At 31.9% G+C, this 12,283-nt stretch overlaps 1 protein-coding gene across 2 annotated transcripts in view; it reads right to left on the minus strand.

Moving 5' to 3' along the window:
• Positions 1 to 1,103: 1,103 nt before the first annotated feature.
• The window catches only part of LOC143085357 (RNA helicase Mov10l1-like), a 50,390-nt gene continuing 39,210 nt past the window's right edge, over positions 1,104 to 12,283 (minus strand). For both annotated transcript variants that reach the window (XM_076261638.1, XM_076261646.1), the window contains exons 18-20: positions 9,305 to 9,412; positions 8,339 to 8,479; positions 1,104 to 3,513 (exon numbers count right to left, since the gene is read on the minus strand). In XM_076261638.1, coding sequence (XP_076117753.1) covers positions 3,346 to 3,513; positions 8,339 to 8,479; positions 9,305 to 9,412 — 417 coding nt within the window. In that variant the 3' untranslated portion in view covers positions 1,104 to 3,345. The remainder of the gene's footprint in view (positions 3,514 to 8,338; positions 8,480 to 9,304; positions 9,413 to 12,283) is intronic.

The following is a 12,283-nucleotide window of genomic DNA, read 5'->3' on the forward strand; positions in this document are numbered from 1 at the left end:
TTATAAATTTCAGATATACTGTTTCCAAGTTTTTTTGTTTTGTTCATTAAAAAAGGGGGAATTAGGGTTAACTTTCTGTCTTTCATATTTACAGAGGGCACAATGTGCCAGTTTGATACTTAAAAAAATATATAATGAAAACCTACCCGAGACCACTTAAATGAGGGTGACCCCATTGGTCTTTCAATGTCAATAAAATTCAACTAAACAATAGACCTTGTATATATAAAGGTTGTACCAGAAGGATTTCCAAGAATGTCATCTCCCATATCTAGGGAAGAACCTTGAATGTACTAAAAATGTGTTGCTGTATGACATATTGGATGAAGTTATGTGCAATATAAAAAGAAGCTTTGACTTCAAATTAGTGAAATATCTCAGACAGAAATGTGAAACAGCAGATGACATACTAAACCAAAGGAGATTTGTTTTTTTTCCTTTATAATTTGAATTCTCCTCCATTTGACCTGTCACCTGAAAAAAAAGGTCAAAATAACCCAAATGACTAACAAATCACTCTATATTCAATCTTTGACAGCTTTAGCTACATTGAATGTCTTTCTCTGTGATTGGGGGAAAATCTCTAATTTGGCATTAAAATTAGAAAGATCATATCATAGGGAACATGTGTACTAAGTTTCAAGTTGATTGGACTTCAACTTCATCAAAAAACTACCTCGACTAAAAAATTTAACCTGAAGCAGGACGGACCAACAGACAAATGGGCTGGTGGACAAACGGACAGACCAGAAAACATAATGCCCATAAATGGGTCATAAAAAGATCTCTTAACAGAATGAGAGAGATGAGCAATATGAAGAGGGTGGTGGGGTATAAGATATAGATAAAAGCAGCAAAACAAAAAACAACTTTATTTAAAAAAAAATAAAATACACATGATATGAAAAATACAAAATACTTCATTCAGCAGTATTTATTGACAAGGATTATGTTAACTAGATAAACAATCAAACCTGTCAATTTGTAAAACAACTGACAGATTTAGTAAAAGAAGACTATAAAACTTTAAAAAAAAACCTGCATAATATATTTTAGAAAATTAAATGAAGTAAGTTAAGTATTATAAATCATTTTAAATTCCAAGTAATAATAGCGTGCCAAATTTTCATCTTTTAGCTAACAACTTTTACAATGATTTCAGGATAGAATAAAAAATAAAAAGCTATACCCTTATAATACACAATAATCCATTCTCAGAAATTTTGTTTGCAACAAAGCAGACTTATTTCAAAGTTCTATAAGTTATGTTTTTTTCTAACTTGACAAAAAGTTTTAATGTATCAAGTCCTCTTCCTACTTTACTTTAGAGGAAAACAAGAATGTGTCCCAAGTATACGGATGCCCAATCCACACTATCATTTTCTATGTTCAGTGGACCTTGAAAATTAGACAAACTCTAATTTGGCATTAAAATTAGAAAGATCATATCATAGGGAACATGTTTACTAAGTTTCAAGTTGATTGGACTTCAACTTCATCAAAAACTACCTCGACCAAAAACTTTAAACAAAACTTTAACCTGAAACGGGACAGACAGACAAAACAGATGATCGCACAGACTAGAAACGTAATGCCCATAAATGGGGCATAAAAACAACTACCAAAGCAGACACAAGCGAAATGTTCACTTGATTCTATCATTGGTTAAACCAAATCTAATAATTTGGTACAACAAAAATCTCAACTCATAAGATATTCTCAACAATTGCAATGATCATAGTAAACAATAATGTGTCAATAGTAATCAGATGCACCACTCACATTTATAATTTCAGTGAACTGTGAGATTAGGGTCAAAACTCTAACCTGGCATTAAAATTAGGAAGATTATATTATAGGGAACATGTGTACCAAGTTTCAAGTTCAACTTCATCAAAAACTTCCTAAAATCTTTAACCAAAAGCTTTAACCTAAAGATGGACAGACAGACGGACCAACAGAAAAAACATAATGCCCATAAATGGGGCATAAAAACCAAACTGATGGTCAATTAAACAAAGATTACAATGAAGATTATTATATCATTATAAGTTTTATCAAAATTTCAACTTCCAGAACCATCTTTGATTTCTTAAAGAAATAGACAAAAAAGTCATAATATTTCCCCTCCTCTTTACTGATTACAAAAATGTCAATAAAGAATCAAAATATGATTATTTCACTTTAATTCATAACAACCTGAAAGAAAACAATTTGTCTAAGGTGTTTTTGTCAATGAATTTCTCTGCTAAATACAGACAATTGTAAATTAAAAAATTAAACCAATCTAATTTCATTCAGAAGAATACTAACTTTTCCTTTAATTTATATGTAAAAGAAAAAACCCCAAAACCCATTAAAATGTTGATTAAGACTTAGATGTTGTCAAAAGATGCAGTGTCAAAAATTTTGCATGGGTCCCTTAAAAAAATTTATTGTGTTATATTAAATACATCGAATGATAAACACTGATACACTCTTTGTAACATATTAAAATTCTATTCAGACACTTTGAACAATTACATATTGTTTGATGTGATAATATGAAATGCTCTTCTATCATTGTAACATTGACAAAGACTGTTTTCCTTTAAACAATTATTTTATGCAAAAAATCTACATCCAAGAAAAAGCACATGGAGTTGTCTCTCTTGATGCATGACCACTTTTTTTAAGAGCTTTTATGATATTAAAAAAAAATCAAAACAATAGTTAATTAATTAATCCTCATTTTCTTTCCTTGCATATGAAATAAATCAAAATATGATCCTATTACACTTAAAGACTTTTATCGTGATTTTTTTTCTGAAAATCTGACATTAAAATATTTTCTGGCATGATTGAAGTTAAAATAAAAACTAACATATAAAATTTTGACTAGAATTTTGTTTGTCACCTTATAACAACGGTTGATGCACTGACACATGCAAATTACCAACTAAATGAGTCCTTAATCATTATTTACAGTAAAAACATTTTTTTCGGACTATCTAAACCTAAAATGGTTAAAATATGTCCAAAAAGCTAGTCTTTTGATGAAGATTTTTCTGCATTTATTAATGCTTTCAAATTGATAAGCAATGTCTAATGATGTAAAAAGATAATTGTATATCATAGACAATTGAGTTTCTCATCATATCTCCATCTAAAACATTGTCATTCTGTTTTTAATCTCCTCTTGTATAATACTTATGGGAAAAATATTCTCCTGAATTCTTTCCTCACATGACATTTTCAATCTTACACAGTATAACCTCTTTCTTGCAATAACCCTTTTTGGCAAAATCTTTTTTTGTTCTTCATGAACCAGTGAAGAGTATATAATGGGATATTACAATGTGAACATCATCCAGGTTCACCCAGACCACTATTATCTAAGGATGTAGTGCCCTTCTCATTAAAGTCCTCTACTTCCTCTTCTACCTCCTCTAATCCCTCATATCCTGGTATACTACACCCTGTATAACCTCCATGGTCTATACAATACTGTATCAGTGATTGCCAGTACTCATCCTGAAATATATGTCATCTCAAATACTTAAATGAAATCTAAGTACAATCTCATATGTGCCTTATGTTATACCTCTGCTTGAGATTAAAAGATTGAGAGGGTCAAGAACTAAAAAAAAACAAGCATTCTGTGAGTATTGAATGGCAATAGTCACACATAGTCCTTAATCGGTTAAAAAATTTGTAAGGGTTCTGCGGAACCCAGTGTCTCACCTACTTTTGCTGTTAATCGCAGTCTCAACAAAAATGAGGAAAAGAATTAATAAAAATATTCTTCTCCATTATATCTTTTGATGGTAAGAAGCTTCTGTCCAAGTTTGGTAAAAATTCAGGATAGTTTATGAATCTAATAAATGTTTTAAAAACTTTAACTGCAGACTGTATATACTGTTAAGTTTTTATTCCAGAAGAAAAACTAAGTCCATTCATAAGTAAAATATGGGAAAAAGGTACAAAATTTTAACAAATTCTCCTTCTAGATACTAGCTTTTGATCATAAACAAGCTTCTGTCCAAGTTTGGTTCAAATCCAGGATAGTTTAAGAAAGTTATTAAAATCTTAAAAAACTTTAACCACAGAGTGAATGTAATGTTTCCTGGCAGAAAAACTAAGTTCACTTCTAATAAAATAACAGAAAAAAATGATTTTTTTTTACAAAATTTACTTCTAGATACTTTCTAATGATCATAAACAACCTTCTGTCCAAGTTTTGTAGAAAACAAGAATAGTTTAAGAAAGTAATTAAAATTTCAAAAACTTTAACCACAGAGTGAATATTTGTGGACATGACGACCATGACCAAGGAATGTCGGATCGCTATGTCTTGCTATTTAAACAAGAGGCTCTCAAGAGCCTGAATCGCTCACCTTAATTTTTTTGGTTAAATCTCTCATCAATGATTATTTTGGCTTTTCAATTTATTTAAATGTTCTTTGAATCGTCCTATTTTCTTCAAAAGCAAAAAAAAAATCATTTTCTCATATGTTCTATTTTAGCCATAGGAGCTATGTTTCTGACATACAAGGAAATGAAATATAAAATTTATACTAGATACTCTGAAACTCATTTAGCCTAAGTTTGGCTGAAATTGATACAGCAGTTTCAAAGGAGAAGATTTTTTAAAGTAAGTCAACATGATGAACAAATTGTGAAAAAAGTCTTTAAAGGGCAATAACTCCTTAAGGGGTCAATTGACAATTTTGGTCAAATTGACTTATTTGTAGATCTTACTTTGCTTAACATTTTTGCTATTAACAGTTTATCTGTATCTATAATAATATTCAAGATAATAACCAAAAACTGCAAAATTTCTTTAAAATCATCAATTCAGGGGCATTATACCTGAAAAACCAGTTACCCAATTCGGCTGAAAATTTCAGGACAGGTAGACCTTGACCTAATAAATACTTTAACTTCTTGTCTTATTTGCTCTAAATGCTGGAGTTTTTGAGATATAAGCCAAAAACTGCATTTTACCCTGTGTTCTATTTTTAGCCATGACGGCAATGTTTTTTGACGAAATAAAAAATAAAGCACAAACTTTATTTTATACACCCTACTGATCATTCAGTTGAAGTTTGGTTGAATTTGGTTTAGTAGTTTTAGAGGAGAAGATTTTTTAAAGTTAGCAAATATGATGAACAAATTGTGAAAAATTGTCATTAAAGGACAATAACCCCTTAAGGGGTCAATTGACAATTTTGGTCATATTAACTTATTTGTAGATCTTACTTTGCTGATCATTTTTGCTGTTTACAGTTTATCTTTATCTATAATAATATTCAAGATAATGACCAAAAACTGCAAAATTTCCTTAAAATTACCAATTAAGTGGCAGCAACCCAACAATGGTTTGTTTGATTCATCTGAAAATTTCAGGGCTGATAGATCTTGACCTAATGAACATTTTTACACCATGTCAGATTTGCTTCAAATGCTTCCGTTTTTGAGATATAAGCCAAAAACAGCATTTGACCCCTATGTTCTATTTTAAGTAACGGCGGCCATGTTTTTTGACGGATCAAAAATCGAAGCACACACTTTGTCCAGGATAATCTAAGGAACAATCATTTTAAGTTTCATTCAAATCTATTCAGTAGTTTCAGAGGAGAAGATGTTTGAAAAATTGTTAACGACGACAGACGACGACGACGGACGCCAAGTGATGAGAAAAGCTCACATGGCCTTTTAGGCCAGGTGAGCTAATAAAAGTTGAAGGCTCGACAAAAAATAATTGTGTTGAAACAAAAACTTGATCTATAACTTGTCATGGAGTAAACTATATAACAAAAAACAAGTTAACATCTTCATGCATGACTAAAAATTTAAACTAGAGGGTCCAAGGACCCTGTGTCGCTCACCTGATATTTTTATTTACAATTGTTGCATGATAAATGCAACTGTTGTACTGTCGTTTAGTTTCAGAGATATAATACTAAAAAGTGCATTTGAAACCTATGTTTTATTTCAGCCATGTGGGCAGGCAGGGTCATCATACACAGTGGTCCCTGGATATCCTAGTGGTGATTTAAACCAAGTTTGTTTAAATTCAACAGTTGTTTCAGGGGAGAATTTTTGTAAAATTTATCTAACAAGAAATGCAAAGTAATGAGAAAGTTGTGAAGTAGTTTTGTTGTTGTGCAACCCCCCCCCCCCCCTCACTTTGCCAAAAAAAACCAAAAAGGTAATAAAAAATTATCATATAAGGGCAATCTATCCTATTAATGATTTCTGCAAAATTCAGTTGATTGTGCAAGGGTTGTATAGCCAGCTGAGGTCGTTAAAAACTCTCTTTCTTTTGTTGTTGCAGATAGATCTTGACCTGATAAGCAATTTTACCACATGTCAGATTTGCTCTAAATGCTTTGGTTTTTGAGTTATAAGCCAAAAACTGCATTTTACCCCTATGTTCTATTTTTAGCCATGGCGGCCATCTTGATTGGTTGGCCGGGTCACCGGACACAATTTTTAAACTAGATACCCCAATGATGATTGTGGCCAAGTTTGGTTTAATTTGGTCCAGTAGTTTCAGAGGAGAAGATTTTTGTAAAAGATAACTAAGATTTACGAAAAATGGTTAAAAATTGACTATAAAGGGCAATAACTCCTAAAGAGTTCAACAGACCATTTTGGTCATGTTGACTTATTTGTAGATCTTACTTAGCTGAACATTTTTGCAGTTTACAGTTTATCTCTATCTATAATAATATTCAAGATAATAACCAAAAACAGCAAAATTTCCTTAAAATTAACAATTCAGGGGCAGCAACCTATCAACGAGTTGTCCGATTCATCTCAAAATTTCAGGGCAGATAGATCTTGACCTGATAAACAATTTTACTAACATGTCAGATTTGCTCTAAATGCTTCGGTTTTTGAGTGATAAGCCAAAAACTGCATTTTACCCCTATGTTCTATTTTTAGCCATGGCGGCCATCTTGGTTGGTTGGCCAGATCACCGGACACAAATTTTAAACTAGATACCCCAATGATGATTGTGGCCAAGTTTGGTTTAATTTGGTCCAGTAGTTTCAGAGGAGAAGATTTTTGTAAAAGATAATTAAGATTTACGAAAAATGGTTAATAATTGACTATAAAGGACAATAACTTCTAAAGGGGTCAACAGACCATTTTGGTCATGTTGACTTATTTGTAGATCTTACTTTGTTGAACATTTTTGCTGTTCACAGTTTATCTCTATCTATAATAATATTCAAGATAATAACCAAAAACAGCAAAATTTTCTCAAAATTACCAATTCAGGGGCAGCAACCTATCAACGGGTTGTCCGATTCATCTGAAAATTTCAGGGCAGATAGATCTTGACCTGATAAACAATTTTACCCCATGTAAGATTTGCTCTAAATGCTTTGGTTTTTGAGTTATAAGCCAAAAACTGCATTTTACCCCTATGTTCTATTTTTAGCCATGGCGGCCATCTTGGTTGGTTGGGCGGGTCACCGGACACAATTTTTAAACTAGATACCCCAATGATTATTATGGCCAAGTTTGGTTTAATTTGGTCCAGTAGTTTCAGAGGAGAAGATTTTTGTAAAAGTTAACGACGGACGACGACGACGGACGACGGACGACGGACGACAGACGACGGACGACGGACGACGGACGCCAAGTGATGAGAAAAGCTCACTTGGCCCTTCGGGCCAGGTGAGCTAAAAAGTATGGAAAACTGATTTTTTAAGTAATTTTTTTAAGTCCCAAGGACCATTACTCTGCACAAAATCATCAGATAGGAACCAAATTTGAACTCAATCTGTAACTTGTTATAATAAAACTATATTCCAATTGACAAATCAATATTCTGAAGCATGACCAAAAAGTGTGGAAAACTATTTGAATGAATTCTAAAGTTCAAGGACCATAACTCTGCACAAAATCATCAGACCTTAACAAAATTCAAACGTGAACTGTAACTTGTTATGATAAAACTATAAACCAATTATCAAATAAATATCTTCAGGAATGACCCAAAAAAGTGCAGATAACTGAATATTTTAGTATATTTTCAAAGTCAAAGGACCATAACTCTGCACAAATCATCACAATAGAACAAAATTTGAACTTGATCTGTAACTTGTCATGAGAAAATAATACACTAAAAAACAAATCAATATCTTCAAGCATGAAGAAAAAAGTGTGGAAAACTGATTTGATGAACTGACAGATGGACAATATAATGAGTTTATTCCACTTGTGGTGAGTATATTACCTGTACAAGTACATATGGATTCCCTATAATAATGAGTGGTGAGTATATTACCTGTACAAGTACATATGGATTCCCTATAATAATGAGTGGTGAGTATATTACCTGTACAAGTACATATGGATTCCCTATAATGATGAGTAGTGACTGGGCTCTGGTGATGGCCACATTAAATCTCTTAGGATTACTCAGGAAACCTAGTGTATGTTTCTTGTCAAATCCAATCATCTTCTCACTGGAACGCACCTGTTAAAAGAAAAGATAACTGTGTACATGTGTAACTCAAATCAAACATCATTTTGTCATACATGGTTAAACATCACATTCATAAATAACTTAATATTGTCAAATATGCCTTATGGTGTATATAGATAATGTGGATTCATTATTATTCATGAGGTACAATATTTTGTTGATTTTGTGAGCATTCAGTTGTTGTTGTTTGTATTTGTTTTACATATTTGTTTTTCATTCCTTTTTTTGTACATTTTAAAATTGGGCCGTTAGTTTTGTCGTTTGAATTGTTTTACATATTTGTGATTTCAGGACCTTTTAAAGACAATGCAGCATAGGCTTTATTAATTTTTGAAGCTGTATGGTAACCTATAGCTGTTAATTTCTGTATCATTTGGTTTCTTGTGGAGAATTGTCTCATTGGCTATCATTCCACATCTTCATTTTTCCATTGGTATTATACATGCACCACAAATAGTGTATGTAATGTTCAATAAAGAATAAATTTTCTATAGGCTTTTAAGCAGATTTAGGCTAAACCACAAATTAATTATATAACAGAATGCAATGTTGCATTAATCCACCAACAAGGGTACACTAAAAATAAATGAATCTACAATACTGTAAATTCAGAAAACATTTCAAAATTGCAGAAAATTGGCCATACTGGTCAGTGACCATTGCATATGGACAATAATGCATTTTATTATGTTTAATTGTGCATTTTTAAGCAAGATATTCTGAGTACAGACCTTACTTAAATCAATCCATTACTACATAATTAAGACAGGGGGGTTGATTCTTATTGACATTGACAAACGAAGGTAAAAAACTTACAGTAGAAATAATGATAACTTGTCTTTCTTGTCCCTGGAATTCCTCAACAGAACCAATCTTAATGGATGCCATACCAAGTTTATCTATCAACAGTCGAATCTTCTCTACCTGTGTAACAATAAATGAAGACTGAATTACTGTAACCGACAAATCAAGGGAGTGGATTTGGACAATATTTTGATAGTTATATTTTTGATAATAGTTTATAGATCATGCAGATGTGATTTCCCAACATGTTTCACTTCGGATGTTTTATCTGTGTTATAGTTTGGTGGACACTAATTTGTTGGTCTTTAAATTTTATTATCACAATCAAATTTTCCAAGACTTGTTGAAGTACACAATTCAAAATCAAACAATACAACCACTGGCCAGAAATTTTAGAACAAGAGAAACTAAAGGCTCTTAAAGAGTCTGTGTTGTTCACCTAGGTCTATGTGCATAATCAACAATGGACTCCTTCGAACATTGTAGATAAGAATTGAATTCATGACAAAAATCTCTTTTTTGTTATACGACCGCAAAAATTAAAAATTTTTTGGTCGTATATTGGTATGATGTTGGCGTCGTCGTCTGCGTCGTCGTCCGAATACTTTTAGTTTTCGCACTCTTAACTTGAATAGAAATCTATGAAATTTTAACACAAGGTTTATGACCACAAAAGGAAGGTTGGGATTGATTTTGGGAGTTTTGGTCCCAACATTTTAGGAATTAGAGGCCAAAAAGGGCCAAAATAAGCATGTTCTTGGTTTTCGCACTATAACTTTAGTTTAAGTAAATAAAAATCTATGAAATTTTGACACAAGGTTTATGACCACAAAAGGAACTTTGGGATTGATTTTAGGAGTTTTGGTTCCAATAGTTTAGGAATTAGGGGCCAAAAAAGGGCCCAAATAAGCATTATTCTTGGTTTTCGCACAATAACTTTAGTATAAGTAAATAGAAATCAATGAAACTTAAACACAAGGTTTATGACCACAAAAGGAAGGTTGGGATTGATTTTGGGAGTTGAGGTCTGAACAGTTTAGGAATTAGGGGCCAAAAAGGGGCCCAAATAAGCATTATTCTTGGTTGTCGCACCATAACTTAAGTATAAGTAAATAGAAATCTATGAAATTTAAACACAAGGTTTATGACCACTTAAGGAAGGTTGGGTTTGATTTTGGGAGTTTTGGTCCCAACAGTTTAGGAATAAGGGGGCCCAAAGGGTCCAAAATTGAACTTTGTTTGATTTCATCAAAAATTGAACAATTGGGGTTCTTTGATATGCCGAATCTAACTGTGTATGTAGATTCTTAATTTTTGGTCCCGTTTTCAAATTGGTCTACATTAAGGTACAAAGGGTCCAAAATTAAACTTAGTTTGATTTTAACAAAAATTGAATCCTTGGGGTTCTTTGATATGCTGAATCTAAAAATGTACTTAGATTTTTGATTATGGGCCCAGTTTTCAAGTTGGTTCAAATCAGGATCCAAAATTATTACATTAAGTATTGTGCAATAGCAAGAAATTTTCAATTGCAAAGTATTCAGCAATAGCAAGAAATCTTTAATTGCACAGTATTGTGCAATAGCAAGAAATTTTCAATTCCACAGTATTGCGCAATAGCAAGAAATATAGAAATTTTCAATTGATTGGAGTTATCTTTCTTTGTCCAGAATAGCAGTTGAATCAACTTCTTAAATCATTGTTTTATACAATATACAATGTATATTCACTTTTACTACCAACTGATAAATTAAAACAATCTTTACCATTCAGTGATAACAAGCACCTTTTGTTACATTTTAATATTTTATGATGTATTTAAATGAGTAGTTATTGTTGCAAACTCCATTAGAAATTTGAATTGAGATCAGTTTTGGAAAAAGGGAAAGGGGGATGTGAAAAAAAAAGGGGGGGGGGGTAAATTTTTCTCATTTCAGATTTCATAAATAAAAAGAATATTTCTTGAAACATTTTTTTGAGAGGATTAATATTCAACAGCATAGTGAATTGCTCAAAGGCAAAAAAAATATTTTAAGTTCATTAGACCACATTCATTCTGTGTCCGAAACCTATGCTGTGTCAACTATTTAATCACAATCCAAATTTAGAGCTGAATCCAGCTTGAATGTTGTGTCCATACTTGCCCCAATCGTTCAGGGTTCAACCTCTGCAGTCATATAAAGCTGTGCCCTGCGGAGCATCTGGTTGATCTTGTATTGCTGATTATTTTGTCTGTTAAATTTCTCTCTGCCTTCTTTAATTTTTACTCAAACACAAAAGAGGTTAAAGAAGTCCTGGTAATTACTCCTTTGAAGAGTGACACTCTACTAACTGTATCAGCAAAAATTTACTTGTTTGTTTATCTAGCCTTGCTTATCATTTGATTATTTAATAATTCTATAATCTATTAAATCCAATAAAATTGAGGGAAAAAAAAACATCATTAAAGGGCAATAACTCCAATAATGAGTTGCCTGAAAATTCTTCCAAATAGTCTTAAATGTAGATCTTGTCTTGCTGATTAATTTGCTTGTTTAAGCTTTTATCTATCTATAATATTTTTTAAGATATAAGGCAAAAACGCCAAAAATTGGTAAAATCAAAGGGCAATAACTCTAAGTAAGGGGTCAACTGATAATTTCAACCAAGCACACATTTTATAGATCTTGTCTTGCTGCTCATTTTTGCATTTTAAAGTATGTCTCCATCTATTTTAGTTCTCAAGATAATAGGCAAAAAAGAAAAAAAAAAAATTTGTCATTAAAGGGCAATAAATCCTATAAAAAGACGTCTGACAGTTTTGATTTTGGATGAGCAATTGTTAGAGTTCAACATTCTGAACCGTTTTTCTCTGTCAGAATTTCTCTATTTATAACAGTTTTAAAAATAATAGACAAAACTTCATTTTCCCCCTATGATCTTTTATTAGCCATAACGACCATCTTGGTTCTCGGGCCAGATCTTTAGACATACATTCACCTTTCCTGCAGG

Source organism: Mytilus galloprovincialis, chromosome 1 (assembly GCF_965363235.1).
Source record: "Mytilus galloprovincialis chromosome 1, xbMytGall1.hap1.1, whole genome shotgun sequence".
In the NCBI taxonomy this organism is placed as follows: Eukaryota; Metazoa; Mollusca; class Bivalvia; order Mytilida; family Mytilidae; genus Mytilus; species Mytilus galloprovincialis.